This window comes from Hevea brasiliensis, chromosome 6 (genome assembly GCF_030052815.1).
Source record: "Hevea brasiliensis isolate MT/VB/25A 57/8 chromosome 6, ASM3005281v1, whole genome shotgun sequence".
NCBI classification, from domain to species: domain Eukaryota; kingdom Viridiplantae; phylum Streptophyta; class Magnoliopsida; order Malpighiales; family Euphorbiaceae; genus Hevea; species Hevea brasiliensis.
In genome coordinates this window covers 21,845,479-21,869,771 of record NC_079498.1, presented here as the reverse complement: position 1 = coordinate 21,869,771, position 24,293 = coordinate 21,845,479, and the positions used below count along the sequence as shown (strand labels likewise).

The 24,293-nt window shown below is 32.0% G+C and overlaps 2 protein-coding genes across 2 annotated transcripts; one reads left to right on the top strand and one right to left on the bottom strand.

Moving 5' to 3' along the window:
* Positions 1–15,261: 15,261 nt before the first annotated feature.
* On the bottom strand, positions 15,262–18,072 carry LOC110631444 (wall-associated receptor kinase 2-like). Its single transcript, XM_058147953.1, has 3 exons — positions 17,160–18,072; positions 16,917–17,066; positions 15,262–16,412 (listed from the first exon to the last, which is right to left on the bottom strand). The coding sequence occupies exons 1-3, from the start codon at positions 18,070–18,072 to the stop codon at positions 15,262–15,264; spliced, it is 2,214 nt and encodes a 737-aa protein (XP_058003936.1).
* A 2,886-nt stretch (positions 18,073–20,958) lies between these two features.
* Positions 20,959–23,169, top strand: LOC131180604 (protein FAR-RED IMPAIRED RESPONSE 1-like). Its single transcript, XM_058147952.1, has one exon. The coding sequence runs from the start codon at positions 20,959–20,961 to the stop codon at positions 23,167–23,169; it is 2,211 nt and encodes a 736-aa protein (XP_058003935.1).
* The last annotated feature ends 1,124 nt before the right edge of the window (positions 23,170–24,293 follow it).

Genomic DNA, 24,293 nt, shown 5'->3' with positions numbered 1-24,293 from the left:
GGGATTTGCCTAGGGTGTTACAATCCACCCCCCTTATGGGACTCAGCGTCCTCGCTGAGGTTTGCCCCACCATCGTTCAAGGTTGCACGCGGAGCGGCTCTGATACCACAAATGTAACGGCCCGGCCCACTAGTGATATTGTCCGCTCTGGGTCGAAGCCCTCACGGTTTTAAAACGCGTCACTAGAGGTTACGAACCACCAACTTATAAACCCAGCATCTCTCCCGTGTTTTGTCGATGTGGGATTTGCCTAGGGTGTTACAATCCACCCCCCTTATGGGACTCAGCGTCCTCGCTGAGGTTTGCCCCACCATCGTTCAAGGTTGCACGCGGAGCGGCTCTGATACCACAAATGTAATGGCCCGGCCCACTAGTGATATTGTCCGCTCTGGCCTAGCCTATACTAGGCCTCACGGTTTTAAAATGCGTCACTAGAGGTTACGAACCACCAACTTATAAACCCAGCATCTCTCCCATGTTTTGTCGATGTGGGATTTGCCTAGGGTGTTACAAGATTTTCGGATAAAGAGGATGTCACTACAAACAGCAGATAGGGATGAGGTTACAGTTGTGGGTGAAGGAACGGATTGTCTTTCTACCATTATATCAGCCACAGCAGTTAGGAGATTGATAAGAAAGGGCTGTAAGGCTTTCTTAGCACATGTGGTTGACACTAGGAAGACTAGCCCAAGCATGCAGGAGATCCCCACTGTATGTGATTTTCCGGATGTGTTTCTGAAAGAGTTGCCGGGTTTGCCACCTAATCGAGAGGTGGAGTTTGCCATAGAGGTTATTCCGGGTATTGCACCAGTCTCCATTGTTCCATATAGGATGGCACCCACTGAACTAAGAGAGTTGAAAGTTCGGTTACAAGAGCTACTAGACAAGGGTTTCATATGCCCTAGTGTGTCACCCTGGGGAGCACTAGTGCTATTTGTGAAGAAAAAGGATGGTACACTTTGGCTATGTATAGACTACCGACAGCTGAATAAGGTAACTGTGAAAAACAAATACCCTTTACCTAGGGTAGATGACCTATTTGATCAGTTGAGGGGAGCTGAAGTATTCTCCAAGATAGATGTTAGATTCGGCTATCATTAGTTGAAAGTGAAGGAGACTGATGTTCCTAAGACTGCTTTTAGGAACCGGTATGGACACTATGAGTTTCTAGTGATGCCATTTGGGCTGACAAATGCACCAGTAGCTTTTATAGACCTAATGAACCGTGTATTTCATCCCTACTTGGATCGGTTTGTTGTGGTCTTTATAGATGATATCTTGGTGTATTCTAAGAACTGGGAGGAGCATGATGAACACTTGAAAGTAGTACTACAGACACTGCAGGAAAAGCAGTTGTATGCCAAGTTATCCAAGTGTGACTTCTGGTTGGATGAGATATCCTTCCTTGGACACATTGTGTCAGCAGATGGAATCAGGGTAGATCCAAGGAAGATTAAAGCAATAGTTGAATGGAAGCCTCTCAGAAATGTAATAGAAGTCAGAAGCTTTTTAGGGTTAGTTGGATACTACAGGAGATTTGTGAAGGGATTTTCCCTTATAGCATCCCCACTGACTAAGTTACTACATAAGAATGCAAAGTTTGACTGGAATGATAAATGTCAAACCAGCTTTGAGAAGCTGAAGGCTATGCTTACAGAAGCTCCAGTGTTAACACAGCCAGAGTCAGAGAGAGACTATGTGATCTATAGTTATGCCTCTCATAATGGGCTTGGGTGTGTTCTGATGCAGGAAGGGAAAGTAGTTGCCTATGCTTCCAAATAGCTAAGGCCACATGAAAAGAACTACCTAACTCATGATCTGGAATTGGCAGCAATAATATTTGCATTGAAGATATGGAGGCATTACCTATATGGTGAGAAGTGTTACATCTACACTGATCACAAGAGTCTAAAGTACTTGCCAACTCAAAAGGAACTCAATCTGAGACAGAGGAGATGGATTGAATTCCTTAAAGACTATGACTATGTGATCGACTACCATCCTGAGAAGGCAAATATAGTGGCTGACACCCTAAGCAGGAAGTCCATGATGGCTTTGAGAGCATTGAATGCTCGGTTGTCTTTAGCACAGGATGGGACACTTTTAGCTGAGTTGCTTGTAAAGCCAAACTTGCTACAGCAAATACAAGAAGCACAGTTAAGGGATGGAAAGTTGCTAACAGTTATGGGCAGAACTCAAGAGGGGAAGGAGACTGACTATGAGTTGAAAGGAGATTGGTGCCTATATTATAAAGGCAGAATATGTGTACTAAGAGATGAGGAACTAAAGAAAAATATCTTGAAAGAGGCGCACAGTAGCTTCCATGCTATGCACCCAGGAAGTACTAAGATGTACCAAGACCTAAAAACACATTATTGGTTGCCTGGAATGAAGAAAGAGATTAGTGATTTTGTGACTAGATGTTTGACATGCCAGCAGGTTAAGGCTGAGCATCAGGTTCCATCAGGGTTGTTGCAACCTATATCCATACCAGAGTGGAAATGGGACAGCATCACCATGGATTTTGTGACTGGGCTGCCATTAACACAAAGGAAGCATGATACTACATGGGTGATTGTGGATAGATTGACCAAGTCAGCTCACTTCCTACTAGTTAGAGCCAACTACTCACTGGAGAGATTAGCAGAGATTTACATAGATGAGATAGTCTGGCTATATGGAGTGCCCACATCTATCATATTTGACCGAGACCCGAGATTTACTTCGAGGTTTTGGAAGACCCGAGAAAAGGTAGTGGGCCCAGATTTAGTGAGACAGACTGAGGAAAAAGTGAAACTCATCAGAGAAAATTTGAAAGTCGCCTCAGATAGACAGAAGTCATATGCCGACCTAAGGAGAAAGGATATAGAGAATGCGGTTGGTGATAAGGTGTTTCTCAAGGTATCACCTTGAAAAAAAGTGCTGAGATTTGGTAAGAAGGGTAAGTTGAGCCCTAGGTTTATTGGTCCATACGATGTCATTGAGCGTGTGGATCCAGTAGCCTACAGGCTAGCTTTACCACCTGAGCTGGACAAGATTCACAGTGTATTCCATGTGTCGATGCTCAGGAGATACACATCAGATCCTTCACATGTCATTTCAGCAGAGGAGATAATTGTGCAACCTGATTTAACATATGAAGAAGAACCAGTCAGAATCTTAGCACAGGATGTGAAAGAACTCAGAAACAAGAGGATCCCATTAGTGAAACTCTTGTGGAGACACCACAACACAGAAGAAGCGAAATGGGAGAGCGAGGAGAAGATGAGGCAGCAGTTCCCTCAACTCTTCACATCAGGTAAATTTCGAGGATGAAATTTCTATTAGAGGGGAAGAATTGTAACTCCCTCACCATAGGTAGTCTGTACATTTTACTGTTCTGACAACTAATGTCTGTTCGAGCAGTCAGAATGTCTAGAACTACAACTAAACTATAGTGAGGAGGCATAAATTGAAGAAATAAATGTTAAAAAAAATATAGGAAAAATTTAGAGAAAAATATATTTAAAATTTAGAGAAATTATAAATTAGTACAAAAATAATAAAAATGACCCGATATGCATTATGAAGTGCATTTTGGTCATTTCACTTTCAAATGTGAATTTTGACCTAAATGTCAAAATTAAAATTTAGAGAATAAAATAATTAACATAAATTAAATTTATGAATATAAATTAGGAAAAATGAGAAAAGAAAAGAAAAGCTTATGGAAATTTTAAAAAAAAAATTAATTAAAGTACAAAAATAAAAATATATAACACACTACAAGATAAAACCCAACCACTTCCATCTTCTTCCTCCCTCCCTCTTCTCTTTCATGGCCGGCACCTTTGCTCCCATTTCCCTCCATTATTATCAAGCTTCCAAGCTTGATTTCTCAAGCTTAATCCACCCAAAACCCATAGCCCACTTCACAAAAAATACTCCCCACACCCTAAGGAAGCTATAGATACCAAAAAAAAATAAGAAAATTGAAGTTTATCAAAACATCCAAAAAGGTTAGTGCTTTAAACTTTTAATCTCCTCTTTAAGCATGAATATCATGCTAAATCAAGTGAAAATTTGCATGAAATTGAAAAGAAAATTTGAAAGAAAGAACCCTTGATTTTTAGCAGCCATGGAACTTAAAGTTTGTTGCTTTTAAGTAATAAAAAATGGTTCCATGAGAATGTATGATGAGTTAAAATGTTGGGAGTTTATTGTGTAGGGTTTGTGAAAATTTGAAACTTTGGAAACTAGGGTTTGTGTAAATGATTGAGAATCTTGTGTAAGTGCATGAATTTGACCTAATTGAGTTGAGATTGATGCTTATAGAAGTGCCATATATGCTTATTTGGAGTTTGGAAGAAGGAGGAGATTGAAAGTGGGAGTGTGAATTTTCTGCAGGTTGTGTTGTTATTGTATCCAGTAGATTTTTATTGCCATATCTCCCTTTGGGTTGCCCCAATTGGTATGAGGCCAATTGGAGGTGTTTTGGGATATCCAAACCTTCATTTTTCAAGAACGAACCCTGCCTAAATTTTGTCAAAATCATGACCAATTCTCTGCCCAAACCCGGATGACCAAACACTAAAACCCAAAAAATGACTAAATGAACAGTATGTGTTCATTTGGTCATAACTCTCTCTATACTGGTCCAAATGACCTAAAATTTACATCAATGGAAAGCTTAGACATAGGGCTACACTTTTCATGAAGACCACTTGACCTAGTTTTGCCTTTAACCAAGTCAAATTGTTAGCACAAGTTGGGTCACTAAAACAGTCAACCCAGAAATTGACCAAAACACTGTTCCTTTGGTATGCTTGACTAGTTTTGGCAAAAATGCAATAACTTGGTCTCCAAAGTTGCAAATTGAGTGAAACCAATGCCAAAAGTTTTATAAGACATAGCTAAACAATTTTTATGTTTTGACCAAGCTCTAGAAACCATTACATCCTAGGGAAAATATTAGCCAACGTTAGGAATTGAAATATGGAAATGTTAAATTGAACCTAGAATGCCATTTGATACCCATGTGTTCATTTGGCCATAACTCCCACTAGGAAATTTCATTTGAGATGTGCCAATATGATCTAGAAACATGATACCTAGGGCTACAATATTGATTTAGACATCTTTGTCAAATTCTAAGTGTAAAGAGGGTCAAACATACTGCCCTGAAGTTTGACTATTGCCTTTATAGGATTAAGAGTCTAGGTCAATACATTGACCATAACTCACTATACCAAGCTTGAAAATTTATGAAATTGTACCTGGGAGTCCCTAAGACATAGAGGAACAAATCTTATGAAGGAAGCTAAGTCTAAAAATGGCCATAAAATGATCAAATGACTGGTCAAAATTTATTGACCAGGAATTGCCAATTCTGGACAGCTTAGAGGTAAATGGACCAGTTATGGTATTTTTGACCATAACTTGAGTTCTATAACCCCAAATTGAGTGATTCAAAAACTGAAATTCAAGTTTAAACATAGAGGAGCAATTTTTATGAGGGAAGTGTGACCAAATAGACATCCTAACCTAGCCAAATTCCTAGATAAAAATAATACATCAAAATGAACCTAAAGAAAGGTTGATGGGAAAAATGCTATACATGGTAATTAAAATACTCATAAGGCTAATTAAATATTAAAAATGATATGAATATGTAAATTGAGACTAATGTCCTATTAATATGAAATTAATGGTACCTCTAAACAGTATCAGAAAATAGTAATAGTGAATAGTGCTAAAATAATTAAAAATGTTTAATTGCCCATAGTATACCTAGACTTATTTATTTAGTTTGGATAAATTGGTATACCAATTAGGGACTATAGATATCAGTACTGCCTACCGAGAAAATCATGAACTGATAATATATGTCTGGTATGATTGTTCTATAGGCTATATGCATACTTTATTTCTGGCTTTACAAGCTTGACAATGGGTCTCGTGCCCGACAACTGGCCTCGTGCCTGACAGATGTATACTGGATAGACATATGGCTGTCTAACCAGTATACACCCGTGCATCCAGCTTTTATAATTTGTTATAGGTTTCTTGGGCATTGATAATTATTAATTAATACTGAATATACAATAAGTAAACATAAAATATCCCAATAATTTTAATTGTTTCCAAAGTGTAATAAAAATATAAAAGACCCAGAAATTACGAATTGAAATTATTATTTCAAATGTTAAATTATTGTTATTATAAATTATGCACCACTAAGCGTTATGCTTAGCGCATTGGTTTTCCATTGCGTAGGTCTTGGAGATCGATCCTAGCGGTAATGAAGACACGATGAGTACCACGATAGAGCTCGACCGGATACGCCACCACTGCAGTCACCTCACCAGTCTTTTATATTTTGGTAGGGCCCATGTATAGACTAATATTTTGATTCATTATGTCTAATCATGATGTATTTCATTTTGGACTTGTAATTAAACTTTGAGATTGAAATGTAAACTTATAATTTATTATCCATGAATTTCTATATGAATGCAATAGATGATATTTTTTTGAGATCTCATAAATAATTGTGAAGGTAATGATACAATAGAATATGATATGAAAATGTGTGAAATGGATATGAACACAAACAGGAGATTAGTGGACCCCGCCAGATGCTAACAAAACAAAGGAGGCTCTACTCGGGTCTCCACAGAAACAAGTTATAAAAAAAAAAAAAAAATTCCCACATTTAGAATACAACTTTAAATGATATTAAAAGTTTAGAATGGACATGATAAGACAAGATAGGGTGCTCCGGCACCGAATGTGATACTCCTTGCTCGGCTATACACTAGACGGGTAAGGGGCGTCACAAACATTGTGGAGAAATCTGAGTAAATTATGGCTTTTATTGTTGAGTGGGGTAAGCTGGGCTATTGGTGACGATAGGAAGATTAATTTTTGGACAAATTATTAGGTCCCAGATGAGCCAAGATTGGTGAAGCATGCGATGGCTCCAATTCCTTCTCATTTGTTATCAGAGACATTGGACAAGTATGTTGATTCTTCGGGTTGTTGGTGGTGGGCCCCTTTTTCAGATTTACTTCCCCATCAAACCATCTTAGCCATTGCTACTATGGCTATGACAAGCTGCTATCAGACTATGGATTCTTGCTATTGGAAATTTACTTCCTCTGGGAATTTTTCAATTAAAACAACTTATGATATGCTTATGGATGTAGATGATTAAAGTGGGTCTTTTAGATGGAACTTAGTGTGGTGCTAGAAGGGTCCCTAGAGAATTAGAACATTCTTGTGGACAGCTTTACATAGTTGATTGCTCACTAATGTCGAAAGGATGAGAATGCATCTCTCCAGCACCAGTTCGTGTTATCTATGCATGGGCCATGAAGAACTATTATCCATGCTTTGCGTAATTGTTGTTTTGCTTCGATGGTCTGGCGCTCTCTCCTTCCAACTAGGAAATGGTCTTCTTTCTTTGATGGAAGTGCCAGTGTTTGTAACTGGATTTCCCAGAATTTATTTAACTTTTTGTTAAAGAGTAGATGGCATCTATTGGGCACTTATATTTGGGATTGGTTGTTGGAGGATTTGGTTGCATCGTAATAAAGTTATTTTTCAGGACTCTCAAGATATTGTTGAAGGGGTTATGGCTGGTATCCTCAATTTAGCGAAAGATTCTCTTCAGGTTGAGTAGGCTTTGAGTCTTCAGGATTCATTGATGTAGTGTGAGTCTTGTTGGATTTCTTAGAGTTCTCCGCCAATGGGTTGGTTCAAGCTGAATACGGATGGTGCAATAAAGGGGCATGGTGGATTTGCATCAGGGGGTGGTTTGATTAGAGGAAAGTTCAGGCAGTGGATTTGTGGTTTTGTGGGGCAATGGGTAGTACTCTATTCAAGCTGCAGAACTATGGGCATTATTTGAAGGATTGAAAATGGCGAAGAGCATGGCTATTACTAAATTATTGGTAGAATGTGATAACAGCCTTGTTGTCTCATAGGTTACAAACTTGAATACCCCCCGAAGTGTTCACTGCTCACTAGTGAAAGCAATTAAGACCCTCTTATCTTTAGGCTAGGAAGTAAAGCCTAGCCATTATAGGGAAGGAAACTGCTGTGTTGATTGGTTAGCTACTTTTGCTGTGAGGTTCCCATTGGGTGTTCATCAACTGGCTTCTCCCCCGGCTAATCTTCATTCTTTTCTCCTTCATGATCAATTTTCGAGCCTCTACTCAACTTGATATGTATTGTAATTTTTTTTTTCATTAATTTTACTCTTCAATATATCATCATTTCTTTTTTTTATTTAATGAAAAATTTATTTAAAAAATTCCACATAAACTAAGAAAGAGTTTATAGAGCTAAAATGGAGAACGTAAATAAAGCCAAATGATATTTTTTTGCTTTTTTTTAGTTAATGATATTAATTTAATTTTTTGAGGGAAAGTATTTGTTTTATATGTGTGTGTGGGGAGGGAAGGAAAAGAGATCTGAAGGCTAATTGATTAAAAAAATTCAAATATTAATGTTTGTTATTATTTTATCTAAACATTTTAATGTTTGGATAGTTAAATCAAACTTTTAAAATTAAAGAAATTTCATTTAACAACTTAGTCCCTTCGCCTAATTGACTGTTAATTATTAAATAAAATGACTAAAATGTCCTAACTATATATATTTTCTAAGAGGAAAAAATAGGAAGCTACGAGTTTTCCTATCTCGATCTAGTTGTCATAGACTACAATCGAGTCGAGATCTGTCTCCATCCATCAACCCATCTCTAGATGAACTCATAGCCATTGGAAACACGAAAATTGAAACTCCAGGGAGAGATCTTGCAAAACTCTAAGGAGAGATCTCGTGGGTCGACTCGCGACCATAAACCCAACTAGACCAAACTTTTGTTTTTTAGGAGAATTATTTTTTTTTTCAAAAAATCAAAATTTTACTAATTAAAATTTAAAAAACATATATTGAAAAACTTAACAAATATTCCAAAACAATTTTGGAAAATCTTAACAGAAGAAAAATTAATTTTGGGAAGAATAATATATTTACTATTTAAATGTAAAGTTTAAATTAAGGAACTAAGTTGTGAGTTTTGCCAAATCTTAGAGATTAAATTGCTTGATTTTGAAAATATAAAGACTAAGTTAGAAGGTTTCACTAAACCCTTGGGACTGAATTGTATTTTGCCAAATTCAAATTTGGATGTTAGAGAAAATTTCTTTGATTTTAAAAGATTTGGCTTAATTATCCAAAATTAAAAGGTCTGCATAAAATAAGTAACAAATGCAAATGTGTGGATTTATCAAGCTAATAGGCTTTCTTTTTTAAAACATTGGTGAAAGATTTTTATTGGTATTTTTTTTAGAACTTTATTGATATTTATTAGTATTTCACCAATTCATAATTTTTAAAGTAAATACATTTCATTTATATATAATTAAATATAATTATGTAAAAATTAAAAAAATTAAATAAAAGGTTCATTTGTAATGAAATTAAAATAATATGTTTATAATTATAACCTTTGTGGTCATTTTACCGTTAAAAGTATTTTAAACAGTAATTTTAACTAAATACAGAGCAAACAATAACATTTTTTACTTAATAATAATTTTTAATTTTATTATTAAACCAGTAAACTGCTTTTAATAACAAAAATTTTATGAGAAGTGCTTCTTAAATCAGCAATAGCAAAATTTAACATTAATGTAAAATATTAATAAAGGATGGGACAGTGGTGAGTGAGAGTAAAGAAAGAGAGAGTGAGGAGAGAAGCAAAAAAAAAAAAAACTATTAATAGTGAAATATTATTCATTTTAATTAACTCGATAAATTGGATTTATTATTAATTTCATCAATTTATTTAAAAATTATGAAAAATAAACAATTTAATTAAAATTTTAATTTCACAAAAAGATTTATTGTGGTTAAACTTTTTTTTTTTTATGAAAATCTTTGAATCTAATGTTGGATTTAAATACAAAATATAAAGGAATATTAGGTCTAATAAAAATAAAATAAAATAAAATGGAAAGTTCAAAACGTGAGTTTGACCATAAAGTCAGACTTTTCAATAGTTTAAATTGTAATTAATAATTTCAATATATAAATAATTTTAATTTATATATTTTTTTATTTGAATATATAAAAATAAAATAATATTATAAATTTTTATTAATTATTTCATTTTTTATTTTTATTATTTTTATATAGATTAAACTTTTTTCTCTCTTAAAATTTTTATGAAGATTTCATAATAATAATAATAATAATAATAATTAAAGATATAGAATCATTAATTTAGAGTTGGTTTAATAGTATGATTGTTTTTATTATTTTAAATATCAAAAATTTGTATACCCTCTTAATATATTAAAAATATATAATATATGTAAATATTATTTTTATTTACTATTAATAATATTATTCTAAAAGTAATATTAATCATCTAAAAAGTATAAATATAATAAAAAAATAAAATTATATATATGTACTATATAAAATTATAAATATACATAATAAACATATATTAATATATTATAAATTACCTTATAATAGTATTTACTCAAGAGGATAATTATTAAATAATTTATAACTTATAGATACATATAATTGAAGAATTAATAACTTAATTATAATTTAAAATAATAAAATAACTTATTAATAAAAAATAAAAAAATTAAGAAAATTAAATAAATTATATTTTATAAATAAATTGTCAAGTGGCGTAATTTTATATATATATATATATATATATATATATATATATATATATATATATATAAAATTAAAAGAATATTAATAAAAAATATTTTTATTTTTATCTTTATTAAAAAAACAATATAATAATTTGTAATTAATAAATTTAATCCTAAAAATTTTGAGTTTTGACAATTAATTATTTAAACTATAAAAATTAAGATAATAATAATAATAATTATACTAAAAAATAAAAGAGAATTAAATTTATTATAAAAGATAATAATTATCAAGTAAGGTAATTTTTTTTATGGAAAATAATATGTGACAATACTGTCAAAAAGAATGTCACATATTAATTCATTGGAAATATTTGCCTGCTTTATTAATAAATAAATCAAAATTAGAAAATTTAGAAAAACAGCACTTGCTTTTAAATCTCAAAACCATAGTCAATAATGCCAAAAACACACATTTGACTCATCGTTAGGATTACAATATATTTATTTTTATCAACTGCAAAATATTATTTTTTATTAATAAATTAATTCATAAATCCGCGAAAATCCTAGCTCGAAAATCATTAAACTAGCACACATTAGACTAATCTTTGAGATAATAATATTTATTATTTTTAATTAACAAATTAATTCATAAATCCTCAAATTTCAAATCTAAATGTAAATGTTAATTCTAAGCCCATTATAGTATGAAATCGACCTCATAATCATAGAATCAGTATTCTTACAAATTTCAAATTCCTGAAACTTGTTCACTCAAATTTAATTTTATTGCAATTAAGTTAATTTAATTTAATTTTAGTGAAAAATCCATTAAAAAATATTAATCATTCAATTGGGTTTAATTTTTATAGGGAAAAGATAACTAAGACTCTTCGATTGCGATTCTTATTTTATATGTAAAGATGACAGTCCTTAAATTGAGCCGTTTATTCAAATGATTTAAGACAATTTGTAATTCTGTTAAATTCGTATTTAAATAATTTAAATCTAAATAATTAGCAGAAAGTGAAATTGTGTTTCAACTCAACTATTAATATAATCCAATTTAAGGATAATCTATTTAGTTTTAATTTGACTAATATGAATTTTAATCTAAAAATCAAATTAACAAAGTAAAATTGTGCTTGAAAAATAAATTGATCATTGTAAAAAATGCAAAAATTGCATTAAAAAAATAATTTGAGTGCTTCACTGAAAATTAAATATGGGCATTGAAAATGCAAATTGATTGCTTAGCACGAAAAATAAATTTGTGCATTGAAAACGTAAATCGATTGATTTACAGAAAAGTAAATTGATCATTTAGAAAATTAAATCTGTGTATAAAAGTAAATGATCACTTGGTAGAAAATTATGTCATTAATTGAAAAGTGAATTGGACATTGAAAATTAAATGGCTGATTGTTTGAAAGAAAATATGGGCAGGAAAGTAGTCATTTGCATTGAAAAGTAAAAAGATCGCGTACAGGAATTGAAATATGTGTAGGAAAAAATACAAACTGATAGCTTGCATTGAAAATAAAAAGACTAATTGTTTTGCTGGAAAAATAAAAGACTATTTAAAAATGTAAAGATTACTAAACTAGAGAAAATTTGAGCTAAGATATTGTGTCTGACAATTATTGATTGATTGGTTATGTGTGTCCTTTGCTCCTGTCTAGCACATCTATTTATAGGAAAAGCTTGCTTGGTAGCTAAGTTAGGCGGTTACCACCTTTTCTGTTACTTTCATTTTTCTCTCCCTGCCAAACCCACTTTCACAACTTCAAATAACCACCTGTAACAATCCACAACTCCCATAACCACCCACTACGCCACTTTCTTCACTTGCCCACTAACCTACTACTCCACTCCTATGTGAATAAATAACACTCACTTATATGAATAATTATTTAATTGGTTTAAATCTATATAATTAATAATCACTGACCGTTGATCTTCTACCAACTTAAGCTATGAGCTTGATCACATTATATTAATAATTTAGTTTAATATTTTTAGACCTATTAATTAACTAAAGTCCAAAAATATTAAAATTAAATTGTAATTCATTCTACTCTTTCTTTGGACTAATTATTAGATACACCGAAAACACTAAAAAAAATAGTGCTAGGCAATCCCTATAATATAAAAAATAAATCACACATGATTATGAGAAATGGTACATGTGCACCAAGCACACCTAATAATTTCTCTTTTTTTATGAAAATTCATCATTAAAAAAATAATAAATAAACAAGTAGCTGATTTTTTATTAAAAGTTTTTATATTGCATATATACTTTTCAAGCAAGTAGACTTTTTTTTCTTTTTCATATTGACCGGATCAAAATTTAGAAAGTTAAGAAAGAGATTAGTTCTTGGTGACTTTGCATGTGGTTTGCTTGGCGCGGAGTGAGGTAATGGAAAACAGGGCTTTTAAAATATATGTCAAATTATTAATTTTATATAATTAAAAAGAAATTATCATGTGATAAAATCTAAAGTTAAAGGAAATTTACATTGTACTTATTTCCTTACCACTCTTTTTTCTTAATATATAGAGGAACTATAACTTACAAAATTACTAGAAAGGAAAGTTTTTCTTTACTTAATTATTAGACATCTTCAAAAATCATAAGGTATTAATTGTGAAAAATTATTTTAAAAAAATTATAAAGAATTAACCCATCCATGATGAATTAGAAATTCTACAATACACTGATAATACTAAAAAATAGTGATTCTTATAAAAATTAAAAAATATATTTTTTTTTCTTATTTTAGAAGGTGGATTCATGTGTTTTATGATAAAGATATTCCAAACGCCCAGTGTTCCCAATAATTCTTCTCATAAATTAGGCCCAAGTCTATGTCCGTAATCACACCTCACATGCATGAATACACCCATGCTAACAAATTAAAGCCTCCTTTATGCAGTAAATTGAAGTCTTCTTCTTCTTCAGCAAAGTGGCATGATGCGCAGATCAAGACTAGACCTAAGTACTTGCATTTTTCATATTTTATAAAGACTTTTAGTTTTAGATGGATTTTTTTATTTTTTTAGATAATTTTTATTTATGTTTTATAGTTTATTTATGACTCTAATATATTACTTCTATTTAATTTAAATCTTTAAATATGTTTTATATTTAGAATATGGCTCCTTAATTAATTTCTACTTAAATTAAGATTTAGAGTTTTGCAAATACCTACTATATTTTCATTATGTATAGGTTTTTCAGATTTATTCAATAAAATTTTCTTCTTCATAAAATTAGTTTGCTTTATTTTATCTTTAAATTTCATATTGAATCTTGTGTTTCTTAAAATATTAGATTATATCTTATTTATTTTCAAGAATTTGATCGGGTGTCGATCATTTTCTGAACTTCACGCTGCGTTAGATAATATCAGAGTAGAGATTTCACTCTCCTCATGATGGCCAATACTGGTGGTGGTGACAATCAACCTCGTGATTATTGATGGGTCATTTATTACGTGTGAAATTTATATAAATTAATGATTTAAATATATTAATCACAGCATAATTAATATTAATGTTTTTCTTTTTTATTTATTGATTTGCAGTTAGACTTTGAATTTTTTATTTTTTATTTAAATAAATATTTTAATTTATTAACAAATTAGATTATTCTTTTTAGGCTTAATACATATATGAATATGCACCATTTTATAAGTCATTTTACTTTTTTCAAATATTAGTATCCAAATCCCTCCATTTCAAATATTGGGGTGAAATCAATTCTTTCTCCCAAGGTCAAATTGCAGGAAAAAAAATCAAAATTTTTAAACGATTTTTTCAATTTCAGTTGGACTTAATCTTCAAATTTTCGAAATTAATTTTTTAATAATTGAATTATTTATATTTTAAATTATTAAAGTTGAATAAATTTTTTATTGAACTTTTTAAAATGAAGATATGAAATTCATTAATAAAATATATATTTTTTATTTTAATCAAAAAGCCATGTTAGTAAGTTTATATATTTTTTAGTTATAAGTAACTTAATTTCTAAAATTAAAATAAGTTCCAAAAATTGAAGATAAATTATAAAATTTCTCTCTAAAATTAAGAAAAGCCCATAAACATTTAAATTTTTTAAGTCATTAGACTTTCTTGTAAAAACTACTATGCTATCATTACTAGCTTCTAAAGAAAACCTTGTAAAATTAATTTTGTAGTGGAACCTTTATTACTGGAATTGGACACAATTGGACACAAATAAAATGTAGTAGCAATTCCTGATCAATTTTGTAATTTGAAGTCTCAACATAAAATAAATAATTAATAGTACATCAAGTAAAATAGATCAATTAAAATGCTTGAAATTTACCGCTCTACACTCAAATTGATTTTTTACTTATTTATTCAGTGAATATTGATATACTATATAGTCTTCCAAACTGTAAATAACACACTACCATAGTTTTTACATATTATGCTGGAGGTCAACCTACCGCAATCACAGAACTGCAGCATGGCAGAATTAGGACTTGCTTGTATGTGCTTTCTTCTGGAAGATCAAGTTGACCGATTCCAACCCTATATATCAGCTGGGTATTCAAAAGTCAAATGTTGTCATATTAAGGGTGTACGTGTCAGGTTGCTTCATCTTTGTTGTTTCAATTTCAATGGGAAGGTAAGATGATGAATCATCACCCAGTAAGTTCTCAGTCTCTTTACTGTTTTGCTGAGCCCATAAACTCTGATGCAACTTCATCAACCTGCCAAGCTCTTCGGTTACATCTTTCATGGTTGGCCTATTCACCCCACTATTGCTCAAGCACCGTTTTGCAAGCTCTGCAAAAACTCCAATCTCTTCCATTTCTTCATCAGTTACATTGAAACAAAGTATTTCAGAGAGATTCTTATTTTCCAGAGATGAGAGAAATTCTTGAATGATGTTAGTCTTTTCCTCTGATCTCATGACTAGATTAGAGTTTGGCTTCACTCCTGATAAGAGCTCAACAAGAACAACCCCAAAACTATATACATCACTTTTTTCTGTCAAATTACCTGTCATAAGATACTCCGGATCTAAGTAGCCAAAAGTCCCCTGTATTTTTGTGACCATATTAGATTGATTTGGAGAAATTATCATTGAAGCACCAAAATCAGCTACCTTCACAGTGTACTGATCATCCAGGAGAATGTTCGCAGACTTGATATCTCCATGAACAATTGGAGGGTTTGCTAGAGAATGCAAGTAGTCAAGTGCCAGCGCAGTCTCTGCAGCAATTTTCATACGATTTCTCCAGTTTGCTAGTATTTGAGACTTCTTTTGATGGATATGTTGATATAGACTTCCATTTGAAATGAACTCATAAACTAACAATGGAATTGTGGTCTCCAAACACAGGCCTAAGATCTTGACTACATTTTTATGGTTAACTTGTGAAACAATGGCAATTTCATGTTGAAACTCTTGATTTAGTTGAGTTTTGTCCATGTCTTTTGGTCTTTTTACTGCAATTTGTGTGTTATCTGCTAAAACTCCTTTGTAAACAGACCCGAAACCACCTTCCCCGAGCAACTGACTTGTAACGTAATTTTTTGTAGCTTTTGCTAGCTCTGCTTCAGTAAAGACTCTGACTCGTTGGTGCTTTAATAATTTACCTCCATTTTCTAAAAAGTTCTTCTCTTTTATTCGCTTCTTCCATATGATCAGAATCAAAACACTGATAATTGAAACGAACATGACTGCTCCAAGAACTATAATAATAAGATGTAATCAGAAAAAAAAAATTACAAGTAAATGGGAGACCATGAAAACAATTCGATCTCATTTACAATAGCTAATAAACTTTTGACTCAGCGCTGTAATCGTTTCAATATAGGAATATAAGGTCTCGGACTTGAATCCTACTTAAAGTCAAGTAACAAAAATAAAGTAATAAACGACCATAAAAGTAAATCAAAGTCATTACTAACAATGGATTTAATAATGAGCTATAAACCATGTTATGAAATCGTTTCCAAGACTTTCATGACTTTAAACTCTAGTATAAGGGAAAGAAAAGATAAAAACTCATTTAACTCATTTTCACTACTGTAATATATATGTGTGTGTGTAAGTGTGTGTTAGAGTCGCACTGATTTTTATTTAATACTTGCTGCATACCTCATGAAATTAGTTCCATTGATGCATTTTTTTTTCTTAGGGTTCTGCAGTAATGTTTTGGATTTTAGAACAACAAGATTGGGTAAAGATAGTACCTGTGGCAATGGTTGTGATGCGAAATCCCTGACAACCACTTTTGCCATCACCATGCATCCCAAGTGGGCATCTGCATGTGTAATTCCCAATTGTATTCTTGCAAGAACCTTTGCACGGATATTTTTGTGGTTCCATGCACTCATCGATGTCTATTAGAGACAGAAGACAAGATTTAGGAAAATTAATTAGAAAGAATGAGAAGGCCATACGTGTTCAGAAGGCTAATTACTGGGGTCACTTGCCTTGGCATCCTTGCGGCAGATAAGGATTTCCTGTGAATCCTGCTTTGCATAAGCATCGATATCCTTTGCCATTAGGAGAAAAGGTACAGTGAGTATTATTGCCACAAGCATATCCGTCTGAACTTAATTGGGCTGCTTCACATGTCTCCTCTCTTACTACCCATTCAATCACAAAATCTGAAGTTGCATAATCCTTTGTTAAATTTGAATATGGGTAATCAGAGAGTCGCAAATCTGAGACCTTGAAGGACCTCTGGTCGGCTAAAAACGCAAACCCACATGGATTGAAGCTCAAAACATTGCTATGATTGTTTACACTTGTAACACTTACGTTTAAGGTCTTGAGACCCTTTGGCAAAGCAGTCTGGCAGCAACCAATACCTGAGCAAGAACCCTCTAGCATTGTGTTGTTCTCAAGGCATATAGAGAAGCAACCACTAAGAAAGGTCCCCTCTGCATCTGTCATGAAGGCTAAGGTATCACATCCAACAGCTGTGAACTTGTTGCGGGTATCAGAGAACCTGAATGGGCCTTCTCTCAACCTTATGATCTGGTCAGAACTTCTGGCCTTCCCTGATTTGTTGTAGCAATCGAAAGCTTCATTCGTTCTGACAGAGATGGTTCCTTCCTGTACCGATAAATTTTCAATACGCATTCCAGTGTCAAAATACAGTCGAGGAGGACTGTACGTGGAATTGCAGGTGAACATGAAGGCATCGTTCATGGCACATGTTGGCTTATTAGCAGCCTGAGCAGCAGATGTGTCCCTGAACCCAAATGGGTATGGAACAAGAACATTCCCACATGTTTGAGGGCAATTACCAGATATATTTGCATCTGCCGGTGGTGCTGCTGCTATGTTTGATATCCAGCACACTAATAACATCACGTACCACAAAACCCACTTCAGCATAACGTCTCTCATTTTTCTCATGCACATAAATGACCCAAATTTGAACTGCTTCCCAGCAAAATGTGTACTATTAAGGGAATTCTACAATAATTAACTTGGTCTCACGGCTTAAGTGAAAAGCTTTTGAGGGGAAGTATTTATTTGGTGGTGCAGAAAGAAAAGGTCTGCATGGGAAAATTGAAGGCATATTAAACTCGGTCCAAAAATGAGTGACATTCAAGTCATCTTATTAAAAGAAATAGTTTATAATATTAAAGTGAGATTAACATCAACACATTTTAATAATTTTTTTAACCATTAACTTTTGGAATGGAAAGTTGGGTTGATTTCATATATGGTCGAATAAATTGATTCGATATATATCACTTGATCGAGGAGATAAATAAATATATTAAATGAATTAAATAAATATAAAAACAAGAGTAATTCGGTAGTCATTGTCGAGGATCGTTGTGAGGATTTTGTCAAAGTAATATCTTCCATAATTAATTAAAAAGAAAAAAAAATTGTCTTAGCTGGTGAAGTATCCAGCAAAAATGACACCAGGGTTAACAATAATAGGTTATAATTGAATTGAATGGATTAATTTGATTCTTCTTATTTGATTTTATTTTTTAAAAAAATTGATTTGATTTCAGTTGATAAATATTTAAATTTTGGTTATCGGGTTAAATTTGATTCTTAAAGTTAAAGAAAAATAAAATAAAATAAAATAATAATCGAACCAATCAAAATTTTTGAACATCTGTATATAATTGTCCATTTTTAAGCCCACGAGCATAGCTACCCATTTTTAAGCCCAGAATGCTGCAGTTTTATATTCAGCCAGCAACTTAAGACTCAGCGGCGCATGACCTCTTCTTAAATCCCTAATATTCGCAAGATGGAATGTATGGAGATTTTTAAAATAAGGTAACGTAAATATTTTCAATCCAGAGTTGAAAAGTGGAGGCTTTAGAAGTTTTGAAACGTTCAAAAACCTAACCTTTTTTCAAAACAAACTTGTTGTAAATACTTATATTTTATCTTCTATTTTAAGCATGTTGTAAGAGGCAGTGATAAGCCTCATGCCTCATGATGAAAATACCATTGAATGGTAAAAACTCCAAAATATTTTTAAAATTATAGAATGACTAAAAAATTAATAAAATAAAATAATTTTAGACATTTTAGGAAATTAATTTTATTATTTTAAAAATAAAAGTTTTTTTTTTAAGTCATAAGTCTATATTATGTAATTGGGTTAATCTAATAATTTTCAAGATTTTAAATGGACCTAAGAATTATTTAATTGAGCTGAATGAAACAGTGAAACCCATTAAACTTTTTAATTTCAGCTATAAATGAATGTTGCGCTTGAATTTTAAGGGCTTTATTAAAACGTATTTTAATTAATTAATAGAATAAAATAAAATAAATTAATTAAAAAAGTTTGCCAAAAAGTTATATCATCATCATCATATTTTTTTTATTTTATTTATCTTATTTATTATTATTATTTATTTTTGTTAATTTTTGAAAATCTAATTTGATTTTTTTATCACTTATTACTATAAATATATCATTATAGCTAGGGTTTTGGGGGACTAAAGACAATTAGGTTAGCTGAAAATTAATCTAGATCAGTGTTTTTGCTATATTTTGGCATGGAGAGAGCTACTTCATGGTAGGTTTTTTCTTCTCATTCTAATTAAATTTACAAAAATTTCCTACAATTGCACGCCTTTCTTACATAGTTTCGCATCGTCCTCGGTTAATTAATTAACCCATTACAAAATTATTATTATTATTTTTTTAGTTCTTGCCATTCGAAGTCTTTCTAAGTGCCAAATCAGTCATTGAAATCCAAGCAAGATCATCTAAAAGGTATGATTCTGATTGGGTGGCCATGAACTCCAATATTTTTATTTTATTTTTTTTCGGTTTTGTTGAATTTTATTGTGATATTGTTTGATTTATATTTTTTTTTAGTGTTCCATTGGATTCAATGGATTATTTTCATAAGAAACAACCTTTTGAATCATTAAAAGGCATTTTTTTTTTTTTAATGATTTTTTAAATTTACTGTGCTTAACTAAATGTATTATTGTTAGGTGATCTGATTTTACTAATTTTATTTCTAGGCCTTAGGAAATTTATTTTAGGTTGTAATTTTTTCTTGTATATGATAGTTTAAGATGTCAATTTTGTCATCATATTTTTTTATTTTATTTGATTTTGTGTAAATTAATTATAATATTTTTATTAAATCGTTGCTTGAATTTGTTTGTTTTATGATAATAGTAAGTATATTTAATTTTTTGTATTAATTGGTGCATGAAATTAGGTTTTTTTTTTGCTATATTTTAATTCAGTGTATTAGCTATCTTGTGATAAAATTTGATAATTTTTTGAATAGGTTTAGTATTTTTAATTTATTTTTACTTTGAGTACTACTAAATAGCTCAATTTGAGTTGACTCAAATGGCATTAATGTATGTAGTTTTACTATTATACCCTTAAAAGAAAGAGAGGAAACAATTTAAAAATGGCTTCAAAGCTTGAAGTTGGTGAGGCAGCTCATTTCATGGCTCATGCAAAGGAAAGCGTACATGCAACAAGCTATTATTGCTTGCAGCCATGCACACCATTCAAGAACTGATGATTCGATGAGTGTGTCTATTGCATTAATGCATGCACACCATTCAAGAACTGATGATTCGATGAGTGTGTCTACTGCATTAATGCATGCACATATGAGCTAACACATGCAGCAGTGATGAGCATTCCTTGTTTTTGCCTTCCTTAAAATATTTTCATTCTTTATTTTTGCCTTCCTTAAAATATTTTCATTCTTTGTTTTTTCTTTTAAAGTTGATTCATTCTCTCAGTTTTTTCAATTTTTTTATGGCGGTGTTAAGTCAGGGAAGGTCATATCGTAGGCAATTGTTTGATGAGATATTTGATTTTAGTGAAGATGATAGTTTGTTCGCTAAAGATGTGGAGGAAGATGAATCAGCTGGTGATCAAGATATGAACGAAGGAGGCATTAGAGCAGTAGCAAACACTAATGCTATTGAAGAAGGTCCTCTAATAGGGATGTTATTTCCTTGTATCAGCACTATGTTCAACTTCTATAAAGAACATGCTAGATTGAAAGGTTTTAGTGTTTTCAAAAGATCAGCAGTTAATGTACGGGGTGGATCTCGCAAATATCAAACAATTAGTTGCGATAAAGGAAAGAAAGCAATTGGTGCGAAATCATCAAAAAGGATAAATTGTCCTGCAAAGATTAATGCAATCCTAAGAGAAAATGGAATGTGGCATATTTCAAAAGTTATTTCAAGTCACAATCACGAATTGGAACCTTCTATGTCTAGATTGATGGTTGCTCATAGGTCATTGAATATGGATATGAAGAGGAGATTGGAGGCAAACGATATAGCTGGCATAAGACCTGCAAAAAGCATTAGGTTGCTTGAAGTTCAAGCAGGTGGACCAGAAAATTTAAGCTGTTTGTCAAAGGATTGTCGAAACTTCATTGAGCGAAAGAGGAGGCTACGACTTGGTGATGGTGATGCTGAGGCTATACGTAAGTTGTTTGTGAGAATGCAACGAAACGATCCTGAGTTTTTCTATTCATTTGATCTTGATGATGATTCCAGGCTTTCAAATGTTCTATGGGTTCATCCTCGTAGTCGAGCTACTTACGAGGAATTTAATGATGTTGTTAGTTTTGACACTACTTACCTTTTTAATCGATACAAGTTGCCATTTGCCACCATTGTTGGAGTAAATCATCATGGGCAATCTATTTTATTAGGATGCGCCTTGATCTCACATGAAGATGTAAACACTTTTAAGTGGTTGTTCATGACGTGGCTTGAAGCAATGGAAGATGTTCATCCTAATTCTATTCTTACAGATCAATGCGAGAGCATGAGGAAAGCCATTAGGGAGGTAATGCCTAATACTAGACTCAGATTTTGCTTGTGGCATATATTATGCAAGGTACCTGAGAAGTTTAAGGGTGTCACTGATTATGATAGTGCATGCCTTGAGTTTAAAGCTGTAATATATGATAGCTTAACCATCGAGATGTTTGAGACAAATTGGAATGAGTTTGTGGTGAAGCATGGGTTGGAAAGAAATGAATGGCTTTCCAAACTATATGTTGATAGGGAGTATTGGGTTCCAATTTATGTCAATCACACATTTTGGGCTGGAATGGTTTCGACTCAAAGGAGTGAGAGCATGCATGCCTATTTTGATGGGTATGTTAACTCAATGAGCACACTAAAGCAATTTGTGGAGCAGTATGAGATTGCTATGTGTGACAAGAATGAAAAGGAGTTCTATGCTGATTTCAAATCAAAAAACACAGTTGTAAATTGCATATCTGTTTTTGAATGGGAACAACAGTTTCAAAAGGCATTTACTAATTCAATATTCAAGCTCGTTCAAGAGGAGATTAAACGAATGTGGTATTACTATGTCATTCAGCCAATTGAAGAGGGAAGGCGTGAAGCAGATAATGAGCTAGGAATTGAGAGACATAAAATTATGGAGAAATCCATAATCAACAACTGGTTTCGTAGGGAGTTTGTTTATGATGTAGAGTACAGGGAAAATGGCCAATATTTCAGCTGCAATTGTAAGAAATTCGAATCAAAAGGAATATTGTGCTGCCATATTATGAGGTTGATGTCACTCAAAGACATAAAGTTCATCAACAAACGATATTTGCTTAGGCGATGGAGAAAAGATGTTAACCGTGTTCATAGTAAAAAGTTTTTTCACGGAGGGTACCCACATATGACAGAGGAGTTTGAGAAATACAGGAAGATGGAGAGGTTATTTCAAGAAGCATCTGATTTGGCTTACGATGACAATAAGATCAAATTTGTGAAACAACGGTTGGCTGAATTGAAGCGGGATTTATTGAGCTGGAATGATGGAATGATTGCTCCTACCAGTAATGCACAGGTTACTATTGACACTAACAATGTTGATGAAAACGAAGAAAATGAAAGAGTTATTCTTAATCCACATGTGACTCGTAGTTGTGGACGGCCACAAATAAACAGGCACAGATCAGTAAGGGAGATCACTCAATGAGCAAATTCTAGTAGGAATAGAAACAGTGGAAGGGGCAGGCGTAGAGGTCGACCAAGAAACAATATTAACTCGAATATTGCTGAATAGGTATATATATATATATATATATATATATATATATATATATATATATATATATATATATATATATATATATATATATATATTTAAATCAGTACTAATGTTATTTATTTCATTTTTTTTTAGATATTTCATGTAACTTCTGTCCTTTTACATGTAAAGGTTGGGCCGCATAATAGCCAAACACCATGCAGCCAAACACAAGGAAATGTTGCTGATGCTGTAATTAATCCGATTGTCAGTGGAACTATACCAAGCCATCATAGTATTAGGCATTAAGGAACCCATTATACTACTAAGCATTACAATGGAACTGGTTAAGAAATTAGAATAGTATCATCAATGTAATAGCAATTTTTTTAAATTTTATTACAACTTATCTTATGAAATAGCCAGAGTTGCGATTATAACTTATCAAAATTAGTTAGCTAATTTTAGTCTGCTTCTGCTTCTTATGTAAGCAAGACGTAGCATATTATATAATTTATTATAATTCGTGTAAGATCATTTTTCTTGTTAAGTTGAGATTACATTTCTGGATTATAATCATAGCCATGGTCGGACAGTGCTAAATGGCACAAATGTTGTGGCATAAATAGCACAAATGCTTATAAAATGACATAACTATCCTTATTAAAATTTTGAATGGAAGAGATGTCAAGAGATAGAGTATAATTTGAATTTTCATTATCTCTCTTCTATCTAACAACTACTTGAGTAAATAGGATGAGAGTTCCCATGCTTTCCTTGAGCTACCCACTATAATTAATATTATGTGAGTTCCAATTATCTTTTTGAAAAAGTTTAAAGAAGTATACTATTGTTTTATTGAACAAACCCTTATTTGTATCTATCTTCATCTTCTTTCTAAGAAACTCTTTATTGTAAAGCATTGTATCTATCTTCATCACCTTAGTAGATGGGATGGTAAAACAATAAATAAGCCTCAAGCTACAAAATGTCGAGAGGGGGGTGCTAGAGATCAAGCTGGAGTGCTTTCCTCTTACTCAATAGTTAATGCATATACACAATTTCTGTCAATT